The sequence below is a fragment of the Rhea americana genome, unplaced genomic scaffold (assembly GCF_003343005.1).
Source record: "Rhea americana isolate MKP2758 unplaced genomic scaffold, rheAme1 scaffold_17, whole genome shotgun sequence".
Taxonomy (NCBI): domain Eukaryota; kingdom Metazoa; phylum Chordata; class Aves; order Rheiformes; family Rheidae; genus Rhea; species Rhea americana.
Window position 1 is genome coordinate 3,973,156 of NW_028185816.1, and position 26,598 is coordinate 3,999,753.

General features: G+C 34.2%; 1 protein-coding gene across 1 annotated transcript in view; it reads left to right on the plus strand.

Annotated features, from left to right (window-relative positions):
- The window catches only part of KIF18A (kinesin family member 18A), a 44,130-nt gene extending 17,974 nt beyond the window's left edge, over positions 1 to 26,156 (plus strand). The window contains exons 9-16 of the mRNA XM_085300884.1: positions 1,127 to 1,289; positions 5,582 to 5,746; positions 6,880 to 7,001; positions 8,519 to 8,754; positions 20,861 to 21,344; positions 21,955 to 22,059; positions 24,315 to 24,424; positions 25,299 to 26,156. Coding sequence (XP_085157010.1) covers positions 1,127 to 1,289; positions 5,582 to 5,746; positions 6,880 to 7,001; positions 8,519 to 8,754; positions 20,861 to 21,344; positions 21,955 to 22,059; positions 24,315 to 24,424; positions 25,299 to 25,447 — 1,534 coding nt within the window. The 3' untranslated portion in view covers positions 25,448 to 26,156. The remainder of the gene's footprint in view (positions 1 to 1,126; positions 1,290 to 5,581; positions 5,747 to 6,879; positions 7,002 to 8,518; positions 8,755 to 20,860; positions 21,345 to 21,954; positions 22,060 to 24,314; positions 24,425 to 25,298) is intronic.
- Positions 26,157 to 26,598: the final 442 nt, after the last annotated feature.

The following is a 26,598-nucleotide window of genomic DNA, read 5'->3' on the forward strand; positions in this document are numbered from 1 at the left end:
TGTTTAGAAATGTATTATTCCCAACATGTGTCTGGATGAAATCCAAAACAAATATAGCTGTTATTTAAATAACTCCTTATTGTGCTTATGAAACCTCTGTAGAAAGAAAGTGTGTGTATATGTGTGCAGATACTTTATCTGCTGGACACAGGTTGTCTCTGAATTCATCCTAAAGTAAAAGACTAGGAGTTTTTTGGGGAGAGGTGGCAGACTGTCTTCCTCATCAGGTAAATGTAAACAGTTAGGGCAAACTTTTTTAAAATACCTGTTTCATAACGGGTTAATTGGGCCGTCTTCACAGTAGCACTTTCTAGTGTAGCATACATACCAAGCGCTACCTAAATGAAAAGAGACTGCATTTCTATGCTTTCTTCTCTGCCTTCTGTTATGACTGTGTCTGACTCTGAGACAACATAATTTTACATATCCTGAAGTTTGGGATGTCAGTTATAAAATACTTCATATTCTAAAATTATTTGGGAATTTTGTATTGTTATAAATACTCCTGTCTTACTAATTTTGGTGGCAAGGGGGTAATTGKTTTTCTTGTAAGCATCAGAGCACTCTTGCAGTGGTTATTTTCTGTGGAAAATGCCTTYTAACTCAAGTTACTCCTATTGGTATTGCAGAGGCTTCCAGAAACCTCTCATTCAGGTTATTAAAATTTCATTTTCAAAAAAAGCATTGGTTTTTAAGTCATGTTTATACTTCAGACAGTTTTCCCACATTTTGAAGGGGGCCCTATGTCTTAAAGGTTAAATTAATTTGTATGATTGCCATTTATTGCATTGTGTGTGTATGAGAAGAATCAGTCAAGGGCAAGGTCACTTCAAAATGCTGGACATAAGCTATGCAAATATTTGTTTGTCAGAGAATATTGTTATTCTTACGRTGTAGTCATAGAGACACATAAGCCTCTCCCCTTCTCTATAAAAGTTAGCAGTAAACATGAGTGTTGCATTCTTTTCCTCCTTTTGAGGATCCTGACAAGTTCATGTTACTCACAGTGCAGGTGTGAGTTGATTTCGCAAAATTCATTTGCCAGCTTTAAAGATGCTCTGTTACCTCTTTCCTCCTTTTTGGCACGGGATAGAGAGCCCTTATTCTAATACTTTGCTTCTATCAGATACCAAGAAATTCTTAAAAATGTGTTCACAAATCGTGAAGAAATCAGAAAAGAATATCTCAAGTTGGAAATGCGTCTGAAAGAAAATACACTGAAGACATATTACCAGAAACAATATCATGAACAAATTCAACTAATGTGCTCTGAAGAAAGAGTAGAAAAGGTGAGTTGTCAGTAATATGACACAATATGCCATACCTTTATTTTGTTATAGAAATGTATGGAATTTTACTTAAATGTTTACATAATTAATCAGTGCTAAATATTTAAACATAAATAGAATAGATAGATAAAATGGGACACTGATTATCACTCAAGTAACTTTTTTTTCTATTCATACGGAAAATGTGTTTGTCAGGTGTGGTGGGGTGGTTTTTTTTTGCATATTACAGGAAAGTATTGGGTTTTATATTGCTGCTAATCATGAAAAGTTTACAGCTTGTCCTTACGTAGGCTTGACTGTCATAGTAACATATCTGACTAGATCTGTGGAACTCATGCTGCTTTTTTCCAAAACATATTAATTTACCTAGGTGCAGACATTGGGGCCATTCTAAAAACTGAGAAATCCATCTATGACACGAGTAATACTTTTTAGAAGGAAAAGCATTGACATTGTGTTAAATAAGACAGATTTTTATTGTTGGTGGTTTTGATTGTTACCTGCAAGCTTTTGGAGACTTACTTAAGAATATGCAAAGAATACTTAAGAATATGAAATAAACTAATCACGTTGTCCTTGATTTTAAGAAAATAATTTTGAGGCCTAGTACAAATAATTGCTGTTGCACAGCATTGAATGCTCACATCTTTCTAGAAGATTGAAGTATACAAGTAAGCATTTAGCTTAATCAAATTTTTTGATGAGACTTGCTTTAAAGGAATATATGTTTTATGTAGGTATGAAGTTGGGGRTGGGGCTGGTTTTGCTTAGTCACAATAACAATCTGTATTTGGCCAAAAATGATATAGCTTACCATATGACAATTTCCCCCTCCCCCCCAGTGATTCACATGAAATTTGATCCTTAGATAAATGTCAAAGTGAAAATATATCATTTTTTCAGGCATATTTTTTCATGTCACTAATAAAGATGTTTCAAGGGACTTAGGTATTCTAGAATTCTCTTTCATGTCATAGAAACTCTGAAATAATATCTCCTATCTTGTGCCACTTTTTTAAAGCTTCTTAAAATGGAGCAGAGTTGTATTTTTATTTATAATGTAGAATGTTATATTCATACACTATATTTCATATGAGCACTTCTTATGGACTGATTTACCATTTATATCACACATTGCCACTGCTGCATCAGATGTTGTTATTTTTAGTTAACTTGCATGATTTAGTAAGGGCCAAGTGTCACTGTCCCAAAAGTACAATGCCTTATTTATTAAAAAGAGTAAGTCTCTGTAATGGTAAAATTAAATGTTCTTTCGAGACTGCTTTGGTTGGAACAAATTGGATTTTAATTTGGAATTCAGTCATTTGATTATCAGAGTGACTGATCACGTTTCCCTTGTGCACTGTAACGCTTCTGTTCTTCCATGTGTTTTTTCCACATTTGCTCTTTTCCTAARTGCCTCTGGGTTTTCTCTCTGTAAAATACATTGCGAGACCGCATGGGATATTTCTGAAATAATAATTTCTAAAGGAAGATACTTATAAAGTGTTTTTATTTTACACTTAATTGTTCATACTTGGTAACTAKCTATAATTGCGTTAGGTAAGTTAATGTGAAGCAAAGGTCTTGCCTATGTTTGCCCAACTCCTGTTTGCAAGTTTCAATTCAAAATGATAATTTCAGGAAGAAGGGGAAAAAAAGATTAATGTAGGAATTTAGACTAGCTGAATCTGTTTTAACAATCTTTCTTGTTGCAAAAAAGTTACTGTAAATTACTTTTAACCCATTCTGGACCACTACTAGATCATTTCCTTTTTAAGAGCTTGGGTAGTACCCTTGTATTTTAGTTATTTTTAACAACCTTAGTAGAAGTAAAAGTTTGTGTAGTTTTGCGGTATGTTATCTTAAAGTTCTCTACTTCTAGTGCAATAATCTATACTTTTTGTTTTGGTTTGTTTTTTTTAGATGTGTTCTGCACTGGCAGGTGGTGGTTTGTTGTGATCCCAGTGAGAAAGGCATTCACACTCTAAAGAGCATTTAAAATGCAATTTGTTAGAGCTAACACTGTAAGGAGAAAAAGATTAGTATAGATAAGTTTACTCCTCCAATCAGGGCACAGTAGAGCATGCAGATCCTGTTCACCAAAAAGTTATCCCATTTGGTCTTTTAAGCTTTTATAGGATTTTCTTAAGACAYGTTTGATCATTATCTAATGTCAAATGAAATGGATGTTCCCGTGAGAATTTGTTGCTGCACTTTTAGATAAAGACAGATAAAGGTGGTATAATTGCCAGTGCTAAGTGGGAGCTGCCAACAGGTTTTCATTAAACTTAGCTGATGAAGTTTATTCTATGGCCAAGAATATGTGCGGCACAGTATAGGCCTGGGGGCCAAACTATATGTGCAACAGAGCATAGCCCAGCACTAGSCTGTGCTGACTCAGCTTAGCTGTTATGCAGATCATGAGCTCTTCTATACAGAATGCCCTTCTGATTAGGACTACTGTGTCATGAAAAACACTAATTCTTCTCTGATAGGCTTTAAAAAGTATGTTAGGTGTGAAATCACTTCTGCACTTCCAGTTGTCACTTCCAAGTGTTTTTTACTGTCTGGGAAAGGAGCATGTTCCTGGAAAGTAGTCAGTCCATCTTGCTTTCAGATATTTTTATTTACTGTAATTGCTCATGCTGGATGCAGATTTGTGTGTTAAACATATCCTGGTTCCTCAGCCTTGACGGGCCAATTTATTCTAGATCAGCTGTGATTTCTGCAATTGCAAAATGGACTAAGAACCAAGTGTCTTCTCTGGGAGTACGTGTCTTCCAGATGTCATGTCCTGAATCAATATTACAGTTAGCATGCTTGACTCCACCTGTCACTGCAGTGCACTAACATGTCCCTGCTTTCTGGGAATCTGCTGGGAAGGTTCATCAAATAGCAGAGTATTGTCAYTATCACCTGTAGTCCTATCTACTACCTCTCTTGAATCACATAAATGTCAAAGACAAACCTGCAAAACAATGCATTTTTCTGCKTCAGTGGACCTGAAAACTTTCCCCTAGTGTCACTGATTACAGGGGACCAGAAGTTTAGGGGAGCTTTAGTCTAGCACTGGTCTTTTCCTGGTACTTTTCTTAAGGGTCTGGCACTTGCCTGGTAAGTGCTGGGAGCACTTGCATATTTCAAGTTTCTCTGCTGTGCTGGTTCTGTGTTCTGCACACCATGTATTGAAGCATAGGTTTTGAAAAATCATCTTAGGAAACACTATCTGCATCTTTCTGCATACTGCTTCTGTTTTCCCTTCCCCATTAGCTTCGAAAGAACAGCAGTTAGTAATCTGTGCTTCAGCTCAACGTGAGGGAGCTACATACAGACTTTCCTCTGACYTGTTATAGTGGAATCAGTTTGGCCTACTCTTCTAAATACATAGGTTTATTACAGTCAATGCTCTTAGTTAGAGAGTTATTCTTGAAACTGTCAACCTAGAGATTTAGGTTACATAGTTTATAAAAACTGATTGGGTTTTCTATGTTCATTTTTGCTGAGTGTAGCAGATAGACTTCAAATGTGTTTTTCTTTTAGCTTTTAACTACTTAGAGTTCAGACATAGCTGAACTCTGTACACTCTGCCTATAGTTAACATTCTCCGTGACTAACTGAAATCAAGTGACCTAATGTTGAAAGTATATTGCAAGTTACTGTTGTTCTCTGAAATTAGAATAAGTCTCCTTTACCTTGTTGAGACACTGCCTCGTACCCAGCTGGCTTTTGCTGGTTTTGTGCTTTTTTTTGTTGTCAAGCTTCAGAGAAGCTTTAGGAGAATTTTGATGCTTGGAGGTAGAGGGTTTTCCTTTTGCAGAATGTTTAGCGCTTCAGTAGGCTTTTTTAGGTCATATTGCATTAGAAAAATAAAGTGGATAAAATTCCTTCATAAATGTATATACTTGAGTTACTAGAAATTCTTAAGTTATATGTTATATCTAGAAGCAAGTGTATGCATTTGTGTGTATATGTGCACGRGCATTTTTTCTAGTCTTCCGAGTTTCAGACAATTTTCTGAAACAGAACAGAAATTGATCAAAACAGTATGTCATCCCTTAAGAGAATGATCAAATGACTATCCGCTATTGGAAGGGCTTCCATAGAACAAGCATGACAATATTTAAAAATYATTCTGTAATGTCCAAAAGTAGGATGCACTATTATTAAACTAGTCAAAAATGTAAAATGTTTATTATGTCCTSTTAAGTGTAGAAGTCTGGAAAAATCCTTGTCGCATAGAGATGTCTGAACACCATTTGAAAGTCTCCCCTTCGACATTGTTCTTTTAGGCCACATGCAAGCGGGATCACAGGCTTGCAATGCTCAGAACCCACCGTATGCACGTGCAGAAGAAGAAAGAAGAGGAGGTGAATCATTTTGAGGAAAATACAAATTGGCTGCATCGTGTTGAAAATGAAATGCGCCTCCTGGGTCAAGATGGGTGTATTCCAAAGGTAAAGTGCCTTTTAATTCAAGGGCAGGTTTCATTAATTGTAGGTAACATTTGACTATAGTTAAGAGTAGATTTTCCTTCTCTCTCCCCTGCTTTTGTTCATGTGACTTCTCTGGGGTGTTTTTAAATTCTAATGTTAGCTATTTCAGTCYTTCCGTCCTAAAAGTACTTCAATGTTCATGCAAGTATTTTTGTTCATGAAAATATACAATTGCACACAAAAATACCTGCTGAAAGTGAATGGACACAATATGGCTGAGTTCAGAGAGCTTCTGGAATCTTGATCCTACTCCTGGCCATACGTTTCTACTTTTGCCTTTACAGTGGCTGCTGATGCTTGCCTGACCATATGGCAACCTAATCTGCTAGCCTGGCAAAGAGCATTCCCCTTATTGGGGATTAGTTCGTTGGGAGGGTGCTAGGAGAGAGGAGGGAAGAGCAAAAAGGGTGGTGAGTAAAGTTCTTTGCCAAGTTTTAGGAAGTAGAATCAGCTCAGTTCAGTCTCAGTCAAACAGAAGAATTAGCTGAGAAGAAGGGATGAGAGTATGTGCAGGAAGAAARCAAAGAGGAAAGGGATGGGAAGTTGTTCCTTCCACCTTTCAGTTTAAGTCAGCAATTAGATTGGCTGAAATGATATAGTGTAATGAATACTTACATGTCTTGTGAAATGGAATGTATATTTTAATGGGGTGGCTAAAACTTTTTGATACCTTAAAAGTGAGCTTTATTATGTTTCAAACAAGATACCAGCATCTCAGGAAGATGACTGAATGTAGTGATCCAAGTTATCCAAGACCATATCACTGAAATCCAGATACAGAGCATGTGAATATGAAAATAGGCAAGCTTGGGTTTAGGCATACACACATAAACATATAGTTGTGGCTATTGTGTTCTTCATGCTAATTGCAGTACACCCATATATTTCTGAAAAGAAATCTACCAAACAATATTGAAGTATGTAAATGAAAATCAAGTAATTATACTTTTCTACTGTAAAATCTTATTGTAATAATAGAGATTAATTCTATCYTAGCTCTTTAATAGGACTCATTAATATGCTTATTTATAGTTTAAATTTCAGTTTCTTACTTTCACTTTGTTTAGCACTATTTTTGTTGTTAATTTCCCAAGGAACTCTCTAAAGATCTTCAGTGTTGTCATTTAAAYCTAGAAGTTAAAGACCTGAAAGCCCAGATTGAGCACATGTTGTCTCTGGTGTCTCTTCAAGAGCAGCATCATAAGCAGACAGAAAAGTAAGTACATTCTCATAGTGGTCCTAAGATGACATCCATTCTGATATTTGTAACTTCAAAAGGTATATCTGTAGAATTTAGATTTAGTTGAAACAGAAGTGAGATTTTTCTCAAACTTTTCTCTGAGTTAGAATTCTAATTTCTTAGCAAAAAATATATGGAAAATAATTATCAGTTCATAACTCCTGATCTCTGCCTACCATTGTTTAATAGAAGCTAAGATTATACTGTAGAGCCTCTCACTTCCATTTCACTTTTGTAGTTTTTACAAGTTCAAGGTGATTCATCTTCCACTTCTGTGCTGAAGAATGGTACAAATTTTTAGATATGTTATCTTTTAATTCCCTGATCTGTAGGCACTGATTACATTAAAAATTGTATTAAAAATTGTTACTATAAAACTGCTATATAGCTAGTCAAACTCAAAAAAAAAAAAAAAAGTTTAGTGGTATGCATCAACTCTTTTTCAATTATCAGTTGCTTGAAGCTGTTCAAGATTAACTTTCAAGCATGATGAAACAAAAGGGAAGTAATCACAAATCTGTTTARTAAATGAAAATTAAATTTTTAATGAAATAATTCCAAAATGACATAACTAGATTTTACTCATTCTTGGGAGGGTAGGAGAAAGTYGTTACATACTTGCTTTCTTGTGAAGTTTACTATAAACCTGCAAAATGGAAAGCAAAATTTTCAAAACTCAATGTTTGTAATTACCAAGATACTTTGCTYTTTTCCTAATATATTTGTATATATGCATGTGTGTTTATATATGTATGTGTTTACAGCCCCTCCCTTCTCTATTGAATCAAGAGTTCAATCTTGCAACTGATTCTGCAGTTAAGGCATTCYTGTGTTCACGTAAAATTCCCAAATTTCTCATTATAATTTAGATTCTAGTTGTGTATAGATCTAAATGTGCTCTATTGTATAATTTAGGTTCCTAGTGTTCCAAATTTTTTGGGCTAGTGTAGTGGTTATCACRTCTGCTTTACACGCTGAAGGTCCTGGGTTCAAGCCCCAGTGGAACCAGCACCAGGAAATCTTTGGGAGTTTGGACTAGAGGATCTCCAGAGGTCCCTTCCAACCTTACYGAATCTGTGATTTCTGTGATTTCTGATTAGGATCTATGTACAYTTAAATTGTTCATCTATCTAGCAATTTTGAAAGTAAGTATTTAAATCAAGGTATCTTGACTGTCTTGACTGTGTTTTGGGGGGAGGTGAGGGACTGGAAAACTCTGAGATTAGGAAAAACAAGACATAGCTAGTTAATTTTTTTTTAAAAAAAAATCATAGTCCAATGCAAGATTTGACAAAAGAGAAAAATCACTGAAATAGTCATAAATATTTCTACTCARTGTTGTAATGTTTTCCAAAAATTAGTTCTGCAACAGATCTACTGAAGTTAAGCAGAACAAAAAAAGAAAAAAAAAAAGTTCCTCATAGTGGCAGTTCTAGTAAGCCTCTGATTAGTTATGAAATAGTCATGTTTGTCTTGCCTTTTGTTGTTTATAGAGTACTAAATGCTTTGCTTCCAATTCTTCGCAAACAATACCTGACTTTGAAAGAAGCTGGATTGACAAATACTTCAATAGAGGCTGAATTTGCAGAAGTTGAGCAGCTGATTCAAAGACAAAAGTCGGTAGTTTGGGCTGACCAAACTGGAGATGAGGTACAAAATCAAAGACATCCAGAGACATCAGTTATTTTTGCATTTCCACAACTTATGAACAATCCAAACACCCCATGCCGTAAGTATATAACTAATTTGTTTTCTGTTGGAAATATTTTTAAATGTCTCCCAAAGACTCTGTTATCCATATATGTAGTGGATGCACACTTCTGCAAATATTAAAGCCAAAAATAAAAGTGAATATCAGATTAATCTTCTATAAATTATATAYTATTTTTCATTGGATGTGGGAAATAGCTCGACTTTTTCAGTATACATGCTYTGCACACAGATAACACCATTCTGTTATTGTAACATGCCTCATATATCAGTGTTTCCAGATTTTATGCATGTTATTAAAAAGATTAATTCCATTTGAATCTTTCATATGATGCAGATGGAAGAGTATCATAGTAAGTACTGTTGCAGTGATTTTGAAAAGTTGAGCAACTAAATGTTTTTAAACTGTTTGTAACAAGTTTGAGGGGGAATGAGCTTTGCTGTTTGTTATAGGTTGACATAGAATCAATTTARTACAATATTTTATAAGTTTACTTTTTGAAGATATCAAAGGAGTCGGCATTTCTACCATGAAATTATGCTGTTCCACAGCAATGACTATGCTGCTGCATCCTGGTGGCCCTGATTTTCCCCATTATTCTCTGTAGCTGCCTTCTCTTTCGATTTTCCCACAGATAACTATTAAAAGAGTTGCACTATACTGTAGACTGTGTGCAAAGGGATGAMGAAGCAAGCCTTAGAGTAAGCTTTGCTCAGAGAGATGAGAAGCAAAATCTCAAAAGGACAGTTCTCAACAGTTCAGATGCTATGGGCCACTGTGTTGCTGCCTAGCCAGAATGAAGATGCTCAACACATTGGAGCTTCGTAATAATAGTTATAATAATCCATAACAGTGGAAGCTATCCATAGTTATCCAGGGAAAAGCATATTAATTCTTCAGTTTCTCAAAAGCTGGTAGACATGAAAGAGCAGTGACCCCTGGAGCACCATGCAATTAAGTTACCTTCTTCCTTTAGTCAGTAAAGGAAGTCTAGTCTTTAGTCTACATAGCTAGCTGTAGGATTGGGAGTTATTTTGCAAAAGCCTATTCTTTCTCTGATCCCATTAAATGCGCTATAGTATTTTAGCAGATGTTTGTACTGCTATTGATTGTATCAGAGAGGACTCACTATATTTGGCTGTCCTCAATGTAAAGGTTAGCTTGTGTTAGGGGTCCGTTAGGTTGGAACTCTTAGCACTTTAAGGGAGACGATGGAAAGAAGATAAAGGAAGATATTTGTATTACTTGCTCTGCCCATCTCAGTCAGAGGAGGGAGAGATACAGCAAAGCTGAAAGCACTTGCTGGCTTGTCCTGTTTTCATTTCTGCCTGGAGTGAGGACTTTTGTGAATTTTAATTCTTACCGCTCACTGACACTAATACGCTTCTGGTTTTCTTTCATAATTAATTTTACTTCTGTTCTACCTTTTTTCAGATTCTGTCTTCTAAGAGGTCAGATCTGTTCCTCCTGAAATTAACACTAAAATTACTATTACTAAAATTATTCAGGAATTTTAAGGCATAGACTTAAYTTGAGGGATTGTATTGGAAGTTTTATGGGGAAGTTTTCCAATTCTCTTGTTCTAAATTTTTTTTAACTGCATGTGCACTGAAGTAAACACTCTTTTCAGTTAACAGGCAGTTGATTTTTTTTGGCCGTAAACAATGTCCTTGCCTGAAGATTTCCACGGAAATCTTTTGTGATGGTGTGGGATTTTTTTGGTTTGGGTTTTTTTTTATTGATCTTTGGAATGGGAAGTATTGGTTTCTTTCCTTTTCCCTCTTGATAGATGCAGCAGAAAACATGGTAGAAACAACTGTCTTCCTAACAGTATCTGCTCAGAAAAGAGAAATTAGCAGTATTTTTATAGTATCATTTTAATCTTAATATGTCCTTACATAAAATATTATTGACATTGAGCCAGTCATTTCCATACATATTTGGAGGTGGGAGTGGGAAAAAAATCCATTTACCAGCTTAAAAAAAAAGTGTTATAAAAGTTATTTGATAGGACACAAACACAAAGAAATAGCTCTTCCTCAATTGTTTGTTAGATTTCAGTCCTAAAAGATTGAACTATTAAGTAGTTGTTATGCTGTAGAAATACATTTCTCTTGAGCAGGACATAAATACTCAAACTTTTTAGAGATAAACTTTAGCATGGGAAAATATGAAGTAGTACAAAGACAACATCCTAATCAGAAATAGGAAGGATGTAGTAATTTCTCTTTTCCTTTAAAGATGTAATAAATTTTTCAAGAATCCAATTCCTTCTCCCTAAAGTCATTTCAAAAGTACACTTGGCAAATGTTAGTAAAAGCTGACCTAAGAACTTGGTGAACAAATAAAAAGAAAGATTTATACAAATCCATTCACCTTTGGTACATTGATACTTTGTTTTTTGTAATTTATTCAGGACGTTTAGAAGGAAATAGTGTTTCACGTCCACGTTTAAAAAAAGAAAGAAAAAGACCCTGTTACACAGTGGTCRTTATTCCTCGTTAAAAAATCTGTTTTTCACATATAACATAATTACATGTACTTCAGCTTGTCAGCRGGAGAGAGCAATACAGTTCATTTCTTGGCTTTTGATTATTTTTCATGTTGTAAGTTGAGAACAGTTTTTGTTTTACTGTAGTCTCCCAATTCWAATAAATTTGTTTTTAATTGTGGTAGTATCTTAGATATTTCTTTTTGAAATAATTTGGGAAAAGGGATATGAAAGTTGATTCGTGGCAATAATGTTTCATATTACATAGAATTGTGTATAATACTCTAACTCATAGTACATTAAAGAGTTATCTAACAGGAAAGATGTGTACTAGATCAGCTGGTAACAAATGTGATGTATCATTCTTGAACATACGTACAAGCATACTTGAAAGAGTACTTGAGGARAGAAAACTCTTTGGTAAAAATGATATGTACTAGTCATGTAGAAAATAATGGCTATATAGTAAGACTTGGGAGGAAAATCAGCTGCTTCTCCAATGAAAGCATATGAAGTTAATAAGTTCAAAAGAAATGTAATTAAGTATTTAATAATATAATTGGTATTTAATGATATAAATGGTAATAGCCATCTGTTACCCATAATTGGAAATTTCAAATTTGTTACTCTAATAATCTACAAGTTATTATTTAGTCACTATGTGTTTAACATGGTAGCAGTACAGAAAAACATCTGTACTTAAATGAGACTGCTGAATTTTCCACCTCATAAAGCATGAGGCACTAATCATTGCAGAAAACTTCTTTATGATATAGTAAACTTTTGCTGGCAGCCGTCTTAGAGGGAAACTGAAATTTGACATAATTGAAATACAAATTGTTGTTGAGTGGTTTAACGAAAAGATTGGAATGCTCTAAGCCACATAAGCAACTTTTTTTTTTTTTTTTCATATGTAACTTTTCTGACTATAAGCACTGTCCCCAAAAGAACTGAAACAGCTGAATCATTTCTGTGGATTAGGAAAAACTATAAAAGCAAGACTTCACCTTTTCATGGGTTACTTTGGGAATTAACTACATTCCACTAGCTGATCCTAAAGAAGGAAACCAAAATAGTAGTTGATCTAGAAAAAGAATCTAAAGAATGGAAGTGACAGTAAGGGTGAAAGTGGAGATTTTTAATCCAGGTTTTGCTGAAAGCAAATTTCTTATGAAATTACTTTTTGAAAAATATATACCAAGTGAATTTACCTTATTGTGTGAAGGTAAATAAGTTTAAATGTGTTCTTGATATTAATTTTTTGTAAGATATTTATTTCTATCAGGATCTTCAAAATACTGAAGACTTCACTATTTCCAGTAATRTATAAATCTTTGTTTCCAATGAAGACATTTTTTTTTTCCATAGAAAAGCTCCCCTATATATTAAACTGTTTAAAGTCTAACTGGAAGAGAAGAGGATCAAGATCCTGTCTTGATTTATTCAACATATCTGCTCCTATATTGAAATTATCAAGACGGCCAATTCTTGTGCTAAAACTTTTTTTTTTTTTTTTTTAAGGAAAAGCTAGCTAAAGCTTATTGACAACTAACTAAAGCTTAATGTCCTTTGCCAAAGGTCATGTATCTTTTCACTACGGATTTTAATGTGTTTTGTTAGAGTTAAAATGTGCAACTTCATGAACAAGCTAACCATTATGTAGAGTAAAATGGAAGCTATGGGAGCAGCGTAACTTTATTTTTAAAAATGTTTCAGGCATCCGTTTTAGGGTGTTTGGTTAATGGAGAGCCATATAGTATTCACAGAGGATGGACTGTTGGGTAGATGGAGAGCTATGACTGATGTTTACAAGTATTTCTATGAATGGGAAAGTTCTTGGCATTGTTTCAGGCATACCATTTCCGGAAGCCTTACTGTATATTAGTATTGAGAGAACAGAATTGATTTACAGGAAAAAAATGGCATCCATTACCTCTCCTAGTGACAAACATCTGAAACTAAAGTCAATTTATTACTTTGCGTGGCAGAAACAGTTGGAATGTAGTTGCATGTAGTAAAAGAATTGATTAAAACCAGGAGAAGCGTAATTCTTGCATGCTGGAAAGACTTGTCATATGTTGAAGAGCTTTTTCACACCGTATGTCCCRTATGACTTTCTTGTGCTATGTGAAATAGTACTCATGACCTCTGGAACCCACAAGAATGCAGCCTGGCTTTTAGCCTTTTTTCCTCATCGCAGCTGTTTGCGAAATTGTTGTTAAGTTGGCCATCACACTGATGCCTTTGGGTCACATGAATATTAAGTAATTGAAATTCATTCACTAGACCTCATTTGCAATTTGGAATTCCATGACTCAGTTGTTARAAGAATCAAAATGTATGATTAGTGTAGTAATTGGATCAATCATTGGTAGCCCAGGAATGGTTATTGAAATGAATATATTAATATTTGATTTCACTTCAGCAGAACAACCTGGCAGACTTAATTTAGCACAGTTTCCAGAAATAATCCCCTTAAGCATGTATTAACATAAGTTCTAGAAGAAAAAAGTCTTGACTGCTATTTTGTCCTGGACCTCAATTAAACTCACCCAATTCATCGCAGTTGTCTTGTCATGAGCCTTGCTTACTTTTGCTGTGACTCATGTTTTCTAAATAGCGTGCCCTGCTTTTCRTATTAACTCTCAGTGCTGTAAAGAGCTAATACTGGTATGTTTCTTGAAAATCAATTCCTCTGTCCTCTGAAGAGTTTTGGGGGACAGATAATATGACAAACCAGTGACCAAAACCACCTCATACCTGCCCACCAGCAGATGGGATGATTTTTATTTTTAATTTTGGAGTCACAAGTGGTTAGAAAGATGAATCTAGTAAGATAAATAATATCTTAAAAGAAGGCTGACAATTATCTTTTCTAATTATCAACCTGAAATAAAGGATTAGTAAATAAGCAAGTGATCTGGTCTGTAAAACACATTTAGAATAATTCTTATTTTTTTTAAAAGGTAAGAGTTTTAGACAAGAATGCTAGCTAAGAAGATATTTCTGCATTTTTCTGTTTAGTTAATCCTTTTACATAGTGATTCACTTCTGTATATGAAATGAAAATAAATTTAATATTCCTGAAGCATGATGGTCATCTGATGAAGAATATTGAACTGGCTGCAAAATATGAAGCAAATAGACATTTCTTTTGTGCCTTACTATAAAAGAAGTTTGAGGGAGTTTTTAGRGGTGGTCGTGTTTGTTTTTAAGTGTTGCCATTAATTTTCTGCTTAATGGCTAGCACTGGAGATTCATTTAGGAATCAATTCAGTTTGTTCTGAAGACAATATGAGTAGCTATACTTGGTCCATCACTATGTCTTCTTCAATATCCTATATTCAGAAGTTGCCTGTAACGCAATCCTAAGAAAGACTGTGATAACAGGGCAAGTCTAGAGTCAGCTGACTTGCAATTTCTAGTTCAGGAAGTCTCATTGGAGCAATCATATGTAATAACTGCAAGTAAACCTCTATCTTATGAGTTTGTTTTAAAATAATATGTATAAATCCCACAGGATATTGCAGTGAGTTCAACAGCAAAATTGTACTGTGGGAAGTAAGTATTTATTTTTGTATTAAAATCACTATGTTTTTTTGAATATGGTAGTCTGATTTTGCAGGAAGGAAAATAGTTCTTTATTAACCTTATATATTCCCTTTGAGTTTTTTAATTTATTTTTTTTCTCCTACACAATGGTATGCTCTTATCCCAGTTTTCTCTTTACTCACTGATACATTTGAGGGAAAAAGATAAAGCATGTGTTATGTATACATACATCCTACCTACAAGCACTCAACAATATTATGCTAATACTGTGTATACTGGGAGAAAGCATTGTTTGAAATYGTCATATAAATAATTTTATAAAGAAAAATACATTTTCAAGCAAACTCCAACCCAAGTTGGATATTGTTTTGGCTGTCCCTAAAGAGACTTTAAAGAAAAAGTATAAAAAGATAAAGTTTACTTATCCTTTTGAATGCTTGTTTTGAAATCAGAGTTTCAGGGTCCTGCTGAGTGGATTTGGGGTATCTTGTAGCTATTATGAATGTGTACTATAGGAAACAGTCCAGTTCAGCATCATTTGGGGGGAAAAATGTTAATGTAAGTGTTCTCAAGGGCAAAGTTAAGGAGTGAAGGAAGTTTAATGCTCCAAAGACTGTATTTGGTCACTTTAGTCCATCTGTGTTTATGCAGCCCATGCAAACWATAAGTCTTCAGTAGTCAAATTTCTGCAATCGAACCGAGTCTGTCAACCACACTTAGATGTGCCAAACTTTTATGTTCTCAATAGACTAAAGCAACTCTTTGCTTGTTTCCTCAGTGACAGTGTTAACCACAAAGCCTTTCTGCAAACTTTATATGGTTCTGGTTTTCTGTTTTATTTTCTTGGAGAGATCCTGTGATTAATGAAATGCAGAAACATTTCTGATTCTAGATTTCTAGATATGTAGATATATCTTGATATATATATATATATATATATATATATATATATAAAATCTATAGATTTGGACAACTGTATGCATTTTCTTCCCACTTTTCTAGGGGGTCTGTAGCAAACTTTGGCTTAGTTTTATGGTCTGCTGAGCTGTCCCATTTACTCTGGGCCTAGTTTTCTGCTCTATCTATCAAGACTAGGTTTCTGGTTTTGGTAGACATGACCTACTATGAAATCACATTTCTCAGGTCTTTTCTGTGTTGTTTTAACACTGAGTTCATATTTGCCGCTGACGACATTGAAGTCTGGAGCTTTTTCTTTTTCCTATTCCCTTTTCAAATTGGATTTAAAGAACTAGTTCATCCAAGTTTTAACTACTCTGTTACAATATAAGCCTGGTGGTGACTGATACCACCCATTTCCCAAAATTATTTACTAAAATGTTTAATGCTTGTTTAGACAAAGTTATGCTAAGATTAGGAAATAGAAGGTGCRCTGTGTAGACATTTCAGTTTTAGATGTTGTATTTGTGTCAGCCTGCAAGACTAATCTTCTCTTTCAAAAGTAATTTTTGAGATATATATGTCTGTATATAATTTAAGAAAGTATGCATCTAAATAACACTATTCTAAAAATTTGGGGTAACCTTAACTATCTTAAAGTAAATTTGCACAAAAAAAAGATATTGGCTATTCTCCAGAATATATCACACCAGATATGACCATCTGAACTCATCTGAAATCTATAGGAGTATTGTCCTTGTAGCAGCTGTTGTTGTCTGAGCTCATTTTATTTAACTTTTCAGTTGCAGATATTAAAAGCATCCCGAAAAAATAGCCATTGTGTCATAGCTGGGCTTTCAGTATCTTCTTTCCTTATTCGGATGTAAATAAGAGAGAAATGTATTGTTATTTTGTAGATTTTAATGTGTTTTTCTTGCAATATTAATGTTTACTTTAGATCATAACCGGTTTGATGTGTATGTACAACCTCAAACCTGACTTTTGAGGTGGTTGTCCCATTAAAGAGTGACAACGTTTTCTTCTGACATAATGCCGAGAAACTAGTGATGTCTCACAGACCAGACAGTGAAAATCAGAAAAAGAAAAATGTAGACTGTGCATTACTATGAGACAATTGGACACAGCTTGTCAAGCCTATGTCCACATTAGGAAGTAGAGGGATCAGTGAAGAAAATCAATACCTGGTATCAACAACATGTGCATTTGGGGATCTCTTTTTTTTTTTTTTGGTTGATTTATTACAAGCTTGCTTTGATGTGATCTCATAAGTGAAATATCTCTTTAATGCTAGACTGTGTTTGGAAGATACTTAGTTTCATCCAAAAGAAATACAGTTTGTGYGTGCTGGGAAACATGCCCCTCTCTGAATTGGAATGGGGATACCTATCTGTGACAGAGGGTATCAACAGCCTAGTGCTAACAACATTTTGAATCTACAGGAAGTAGAATAAGCTTGCACTTGTCAAGACATAAAGGAAGGATGTTGGAGTAATCCAATGGATGAAGTGTGTAGATTCAAGGTCTGTGTGAATGATTAAGAAAAGTGTATCAGAGGTTGGGGTGAGGGGGAGATTGCAAGCTAGACACAGCAAGTACAAATCCATAGAGAAGAATGATGTGGAGATGATGACACTAATGGGTTCAAGTGAAACCAAGTTAAATATGACATTGCTTATGTGTGTGGGAGGGGGTTGTTTTTTTGCTTTTTACTTTTTGGGGATTTTGGGGGTTTTTTTGTTTGTTTTGGGTTTTTTTAGTATGTTGGGAGCAACTTAATACTTTCAGAAGAAGCTTTGGGAAGGGACACTTGAATATTTCATGTGCTTTCCACTATTTAACTGGCAAGAGGAGTTAGTTTTATATTAACTTGTTCTTGCTACGAATTTTATTCCAGTGATAAATAGATTTAAAAAATAGGTCTGGGGTTTTACTAATGGCTTGTATTTGCCCTATATAGAATTGTTGCAATTGTCATTTAATGTACTTGTATTACAGTATGAAATACTGCTTATTATGATGAAATTCAACAAATTATTAATGTTGGCAATACTTTTGTGTTCTCTACCTATCTGGTTCATGGTTTAAATGCTTGCATTTACGGTTAATTTAAAAATGCTTCCAGTACTTGGTCCTGGAGAAGCTTCTAAAACTTGGCACTCACACCAAAATGTTTCTCTATCACAGACTTCCTTCCTAGTAACTTTAGGACATTAGCAAAACCTCAGTGCCTTACAGTAAGCAAACTTTCTGAAACTGGAACCTCCCTGTCATAATGTATGAACAAATATAATTCTAGCCATTATTTTTCCCGAAACACATGCTTTCAGTTGCATATAAGCAGGAGGAAAACATAATGAATTAATATTTTAAAATGAGTTCTAAAATGCTTAATGGATAGTTAATTCAAAGACTAGACTGGAATCATTTGATAAAGCTTCTTGTGTTTAAGAATATAAGCTATCCAAAAATCTTTAAAAGAAAATGCTAGTCTTTAATTCTTGGTTTTACATGAGTACAGTATTCTTTTATGCAAAAGACTAACCTTTCTTTCCCTCAAAAARTATTTTCTAGTAATCAGAATAAAGATTAGGCACATTAATAAAGCATAGGTTTGTTGGTAATGTCATAGGAGTACACACTGAAAATAGTACAAATGTCTTCATTAAAGTAGGCCTATAATACTTCTAGAGAAGGCTAAAATTATTTAGGGAATGTGCAGGTTCTGTCATGGATATGATGATAACCTGTGATCTTGGAAAGAAATATGGCTTTATTCTGCTCTAACATTCCCCAGTGTCCTTTCCATTCTACTGCATGTGAATAATAATTGTTAATTAGCTTAATCTTCAGYTTAGAATCAAGTTACTCTGTCTCAACAATTTGCACTTCTGCTGGTGAATGTTGACAAAGAATTACATTAAGATGAGCTAGGTAAATTACACATATGCACGTGTGTATACACATATAGTGGGGTTATTTTGGTCAAACAGACTTCTCGCCTGAATTTTCTTTGTATTTTTTCAAACCTGAAAACAAAATAGTAGAATTGTAATTTCTGCACAGGTATCTTTTTCCAATAAGCGATAGTTTAACTTACCTTACTTTTAGTGTGTGTGCTGTTGCATTACCTTGCTTTTATTGTTGGGTAAGACCATGTTACATATTTCTTGAGCCATAATAGCTTAAGCATTGTTCTTTGTAAGACTGAGCTTCTAAGTTTGGGGTAAATGGCTGTTTTGTTTTTCAAAGGCTTCATAATTTAATTAAGTTCTGGCAACGTAGAGCAAATTTGTCCTTTATATATTAGCATCTAATTTACCTATTACTTGTAATGTCTTCACTACTACTTGTTCCGTCCTCTCCAARCAGGTCCAAGTCTGATGGTAGTCTTCCTTCCCTGTTTCCTCACAGCACTTAAAACTCTAACTCATCCCCTCTAATTGGGAATCATCTGCTGTAGCTGAGCATGAGGGCCTCTGTCATGTGTTATGACCATGAGAGGATCTTGTGTGCAAATTCTAGGTCCCCCCCCCCCCCAAAAAAAAAAAAAWAAAAAAAAWAAAATAAAAAAAGCGACAAGAAGTGCTGAGATCATCCTTTGAAGGCTTTCCCTCAGTGAGGTCCTTGTTTGGGCCTTTTCCTTAAGACATCCAATTTCTGATGCTGATTGGAGATTAGTTTGCTTGGAACTTTTGCATATAACAAATTGGGTTGCAGCTGGGCAATGATGTCAAAATGAAACCAGGGCTGAGAAGTAATAGACAGACATAATCACATAAGCTTTGCTTTCCGAGGAAATTAAACATTAAATGGGGGGGGGGGGGAAAGGATATTAAAATATTTTTGTTAATTAAATTTTCTCTTTTAAGGAATTTCATGGAAGTGCTAACATGCTATAGGTGTTGAATGCATAATAGCAAACTAGAGTCATTTCAGCTTGATGAGTAAAAGCTAACTTTCTCACTGAGGCAAACATGAAACAGAATTTTGCAAAAAATAAATATTTGTGATCACTTGAAGCTATAGTTATTTCCTGAGTACCTTTCTTTCTGCAATTTAAAAGTGCAAGATCTTCTTACAGTTTAGTTGATCATAGAAATAGAATAGGCAAAGYAGATGCAGCTTCAGCTGCAAGCTGAAGAGGGGCCAATCCACAGTAATTTTAAGGATGCTTGCCTTTTATTTCATCTCTGAAATTTGCAATAAAAGTTGAATATAGAAGCGCTTCCCTTTTTATGACTACCATCTACTAGTCTTGAATTCTAAAATAAGAATTTGGTTAATTTTCCATTAAAAACTACTAGTCATTGACCTGAGTTAACATTAGCCCAGCTATTAGAACAGTGGTCTGTGTATTAGAATGGTTCTCCCTCATTTAATTTAGAATAGAAATAAGACTTTTTAATCTTATGTTTTGGCGGTTGGTTTTATTAGTGCATACGCAAAATTAAAAATACTGTGGCACTTCAAGAAAAAAATGCATTAATAGGGGTGAATGGACCAACTGCTGGGACATTGCTTGCTTTTTTAATTCTTTTAACAATTTTTAATTCTTCTAACAATGCATCATAGTTACAATTATAGTGAATGTAACTGACAAGACCYGGGTACCTGCTCTCTTTCCCTTTTCCCAAAACACTACTTTATCATTTACAGCGTCAAAAAAGTTGTCCTCTTTTTGTGATACTGTCTTCCTTCATAACAATCTTGTTCATTCTACTGCATGGTACTTTCTAGGAAAAATGGCTATGGTCAGAAGACAGTTGCAGGATTATTGTGATAATACCATCTTAAATTAAGTGTTACTGAAAATGATACTGTTATCATGACAAATTTTTACTTTTCCATGCCCTGTCATTGTATCTTGTATCTTGTGCTTCCTTGTAACTTTTTCTCTGACATTAACTATATTGGCTTATGCATATTTACAATCCRTCAAGTACCGCAGAACAAATGCTACCATATGGACAGTGCGACAATAGAAATAATTTAAGTCATGTGAGCAAATTAATATGTAAATGAAATCAATAGTATTTGTAGTAACTTTTGCTGATATCTTCTGCAAAAGAAAACTTATTTAAGGAGGGAAAAAGAGAAGAACAGCAATATTTAGGAAGTAAATGTAGGTAAATGTACTAACTACTGCTAACTGTTGTTGCACAGGTACACTTTTTGGCACACCGTCAGAAGAAATTAAGAAAAATACAAAACAAATAGTAGAATATGCAGTCCCATCACAGAAGAGAACTAGGAGAAAGCTAATGGACTCTCCAGTCACACCTCAAAGACCTGCTGCTTCCAAGCTCTCCAACCTCCACCATCTGGAGGATTCGCTTAGCAAGGAGGTTCGCCCTATTGTGTATACACCAGAATTTTGCAGAAAGCCACTACAGAGTTGCTGTACACAGACTGTAGTAAAGCAAGATTTGCACACTGCAGGGCTTCAGGGAGCAAGTGATTGTAACATAGATATGCCACTGAGAAAGGACAGTCTTACGGACTCTATATGTAATATTATCCCAGAGTGTGGTGAAGCTGACATGGACTCTACAGTAATTCTCTATCAAGGCCCAAGTAAAACAAATGAAGCTTCTACTGACTCATCTGGAAGAGAGTCACAGCCATGTAGCAGTAGCATTCTGCAAAGGTAATTCACATTTATATGGGCAAGGAATACTACCTATTTTTTCCCTATTTCTGTTTCCTAAACATTCTGCTTGATTTCAAAGAACTAGTTAATGTCCCTGTTGTCAATTTTTACTTGTAAGCCTAACTTTTTGAAAATCAAACTCTAAATTTTAATCATCATATTCAATTCTGCCACTATTTGAAGTCAATGGTACTTGAGTGGTAACAGGAAAGGTTCAAAGCTTATCTTGTAAGACAAGATATGTGCCAAAAAGAAATACAGCACTTAGAAACTTGTGTTTATGGGGCTTCAGACAAGTTGCTTTCTTTCTCTAAATGTCAGTTTTCCTGTCTGTAAAATGGATACCTTAACCTCCTTTGGAAAATAATTGTGAGATGCTATTGTGCAAGAAGCCCTGTAATTTGAATTCCTGATATTCATAGTATGAAGTCCTTATCTTTTATTTTTTTTWAAAAAAAGGAAACTCTGAAGCAAATAATATTATTTAAAAAAAATTCCATTATTGTTTTTCAACTTTAGAAAAAATATATTTGTTTACAGTGGAAAAACAATTCCATTTGACTTCTATCCAGGATAGATTTTAAGTAATGTAATACTTTGGTTTCAGACTTGGTTTCTCTTCCTTGAAAAACAAAAATTCTACTTTGGTACATGAAAAGCCTTCATATATGGCAATGACATCTGCTGCTGAGAGAAAAAGAAAGATATTAAGGTAAGGTGAAACTAACTGTTCTAATTCCATGCAAATGAGTTTATATTTATTTCTTATATTCTCACTTCAATTCTCACTGTAATTCTAATATTATATCCCAGATCTGAAGTATGTCTGACACAAGTCATCTGGACCTATATGAGATGTCAAATATGTTTAACATTTTTTTTTTCCTTGGGAAGTTGAATAGAAGCACTTTTGCTGTGTTGCATTTTGTTCAGCAACTTCTGTTGTTTTAATAGAACAAATACAAACTAATTTCACRTCTTCCATAAATGCTCTATACCTGGAATAGCAAGATGACACATTCTGAAACAGTTTCCATCATCGATTAGAAAATCTAATTTGTCTGAAAATGTTATGCCTTTGCTGGAAAACACTAGAGACTACCAAAATGGAAAGAAGAGAAAATGTTTGACAACACTTCTTATGTGGGTAGTGCCTTTGTTTTTCTGATAATTCATTTCCAGTCTCAGTTGTTATGACTTCATTGTTGTGGTCTGCTCTGGGAAGAATTCCCATTTAGTCGCTTCTGTTTTTAGGCCCTGAAAGAGGTTGGTTGGTAGGAACAGCAGAGAAGCTGAAACTGAAGAGATGCTAAGTAGTAGAATTGCCCTTTTTGGGGGGAGGGGAGTGATTATATTTCAGGGTAAGCTCTTAGATCATYATTGGTTTAAAAAATTTTGGTTTTAAATCGAAAGCAAAAAAATCAATACAGTCTCTTAAAATCGTTATTGAGTCGCTTGTCACTAAACAGTAATGTAGCTGCTACCTTGTAGATCTTGCTCTAAAGAATGTTTCAAGGCTGTTCAAGCAGGTTCTATAGATATGTCACAGGACATGGAAGAAACTTCAAGTACTCTTGATTTATTTGAGATAGAAAAATCTTAGAGTAAAAAGTTTAGATTCATACTTAATAACAACTAGAACATGAAATTGGACCAGGTAAATCTACAAGGCTCTAAGATGAGAAAAGTGATGCTTCATTAATGCATTTTTCAAACTTTTCAAATAGTTAATTATGAATTCAGAAGAACAGGTCACCCACCCTCTGAAATGAGCTAGTTGTCTGGATTATCTTTAGAGAGAGGAGTGGGATTTTTTTGAAGCCTGATTTATCTTATCTTAAGGTAAAAGTTCTAGGATAGGCTGTAGAAGTACTCACTAGGTTTAATGATTTGCAAACTTATGCATGCTTTTGTCAAAAAAAAAAAAAAAAAACCCAGCTCTTTCTACTGTCTCCTTTCTTCAGTCTCACCAAATTTCACTTATTTAGAATAACTCTACAGGAAAATCCCATAACCCTTATTCCTTTTTTGGGATTATTTCCTGTGCTTAGACTACCTGTCTTACCGTAAACCATTACATTCTTGTAAGTTGTCTTTCAAGAAGCATTTATGAATAGATCTTAGCACTGGCCATGGCAAGGACTAGTATTTACTGCTTGCTATGTATTTTCAATTGAGTATAAGGTGATTGTTAAGAAAATTAGTATAAGAGGACTATAGAGTGAGAAATGAGGAAGCATAGAAGCCTGGATATAAATAGAATTAACATGTTTACAAAACTGTTTTACAGAGTGGAACCACAGTGAGTTAGTGAGGCAAGTATGAAAGTATGAGATCACAGATAAGTTAATAACTTTCAGTGTAGATCGTAAGCCCATCATCTAAAAGGCTAATACAGAAATTTGTCTTAGTGAATCTAAAGCTATAACAGCTCACTTGTAGCTTAGCTGAAAAGTATTGCCATGCTATAAAGCCACCCCCAGCCACTGTGTTTGGAGGCTCTAGAAGAATTATTGTAGCCATAAAAAATGTGATTGGATCAATAAATGCAGCTTGGTCATTTTGGGAATGTCATACACGTTATATCTGTGATAATTTCCTAATGTAATTTGTGTGTAATCACTATAAAGCTGGCTTCCGCAGTTTTGGCAAAAATTGTTGGCATGTTAGTCCACATYTTAACATTAAATGGCAACATTTAATTTTCACTTTTTTAATCTCATTATTAATAATGTCCTTATAAGGATTTAAAAGGATACAGAAAAGAGGAATAGTATCCTTATATGTGTAAGTGCRTGTKTGCATATGTATACACACACACAGACAGAAATGAGTTTCTTTGCATTGTTATGAACTGTAAATGCTGAATAATATTTTTTAATGTATTTGCACATTGTAAGGCTTGAGCTACTGTAATAAAGCATAATCACTTTATTGAAAGCAAATTCTTTTTGACTGTTCTTCCAGTTCTTCATCAAACACTGGATTAAGTAACCTGCAAGATCCCGTTTCTGCAAAACGTTTTCGTCAGGAGATCTTGTTAAGCCGTAGAGCTTTGCGAGTACCCAGAATGGCAGGTAGGTGTCAAAACTAGTGGATGACACTACATTGTGTTTGTATAGGAAGTGCAAGATTAAGATTGATGTTTACAGTGTTGTCAATTTAATGGCATGTGTTGTTGTGATCACTACACTAAGCCGTTAGTTTGCATAGTATATCTATTCTTTTAAAAAAATATCTAAATATGTCTGACAAGTACAGAGTTTTGATTAGATCTGATCCAGATGTTGAGAGCCTGTCAAAGAAAATCTTGTGCTGAGTTAAGGATTTAACACTAAAAATTGTGTATGTACTTGTTGATTGGAGATTTGAAATTTATTATGAATTTTATCTTTGCTTATCAACTTCATCTTTACCAAAATCAGTTGCTGTACCCATATTATTAAGAAAGTACCTAATAAAATACCAAATTCTGAAATAGAAAATCAGTTCTTTGTCTTCGAAATTGAACTTTGAAAAGCGACTACATTCTGCTTTCAGAAAGGATCTGTTACAGGTGAAGAATGAAATATGGCCAAATTCCTAGCAGGAACAGCTTTTTTCAAATTGAATAGAAAAAAGTTCCTCAAGTGACATAATTTCTATTTTACAGTATTATATTCTATATAATAAAGAATAAAACACTTGCTTACTTTTATTTTTTAATTAAATAGACTACTGCTCCTTTTTCTAGCATCTTGTATGTCAGTTGAGAGTCACATCAGTGGACCTGCTAGGGAACTCACACATGGGATTATTGAGCTGAGAGTCAAATCAAAATAGCTTTCAATAGAGACAAGAAGTATCTGTTAAAGTTCTCAGATTTCCTCTGCAAAGGAGATCCAGGTATACCAGATTCTGCTTATGTTTATTGGATGAAAGTCTCATTTATAATATTTCTTTCCTCATTAGGATCTAAAACAAGGAACTGGAAGCAAGAACAGGATATGCCAAGAAACCTCATTAGAAGCCTTTCAGAAGGAAATGTAGTGGCGCATGTTAAACCAAGGACTTCAAAGAATCTTTTACTTCATGTTTGTAAGAAGAAAAATAGGATTTAGCCCTGAGTTTATATTTCAAGCAGGACTGATAAATAACAAGCAAGAACTGTGTGACTTTCATTTTCCCCTCATAAACTATTTGTTGTTGAAGATACATATCAACTTATGTCTCTTTCAATAATGCACTATTCTAGAACAACTGCTTCTTGGAGATRTGAGGATTTTATTAAATTCTAAAATAAATTAATGGGTTTTTTGTCTGCCTTCTGAGCTTACAAATATCTTTGGTATGTTAACAATTGAATAAGAAATTTCATTTGGACTTGGCAATAGAGAAGTGCATAGTATACTTTTTGCCATATTCTCTGTGAGCTTTTTTCCTTATGTGTGTAAYTGACTGATCAAAGCTTTGCATTACCTGAGGTGTGAAGGGGATGAATGGTGCTATAATTTTTCTAAAGTTGCTTTAAATTGCTTACCTGTGTTCAGTCTTAATTTTCTWGTGATAATTTGTGGTACAAAAGTTAGAAAAATTATTTTTACTGGCTAAATTGCTTTCATTGAAATTTCATAACGTTAATTTTTTCATTTGGAAGTGAAGCATGTTTAATCTGTTAAAATACATTCATATTGAGTATTAAGATGCCAGTTTAATCTTAGATATCAGTGTTAATACGGACAGTATTAACTATACGGATAGTATAAGGAGACAAATATTCACAAAAAAAGGGTTTTTAATGAAGTATTATATCTAATTTTTTTTCCATTTTTTAGCCTGTTACTTAGTTGAGTTGTAAATGTTCCTTCTTTGTATTTCAGTGGGGATTTTTAAGTAATTCAGTTGTAAATAGAATAATTACTTTAATTTGAATAAATTTTTAGCAGTTGTAAATCGGAACAATATAGCATGAATTGAGCTTTTAGAAAAATGAATGTTTCTTCTATTGTAAAATATGACAGAATAATTTTGACAGGTATTATCATAACACCTCATAGTTTGTACTGTATCTTTGATAAMTGACTAGTGTTCAAAGGGATGTCATTACTATATAGTAATATTGCAGTCCTGATAGCCTGCCCACTTTTAGGAACATGATTCTAGCGTATAGTCTATACAAAAATAAGTACATGAATGAAATTCCCCAAACCAAGGAATGCTAGAAAAGACGACTAGGTGTAACCATTTCCAAGAGAGTCCAACTCCTGTCTGA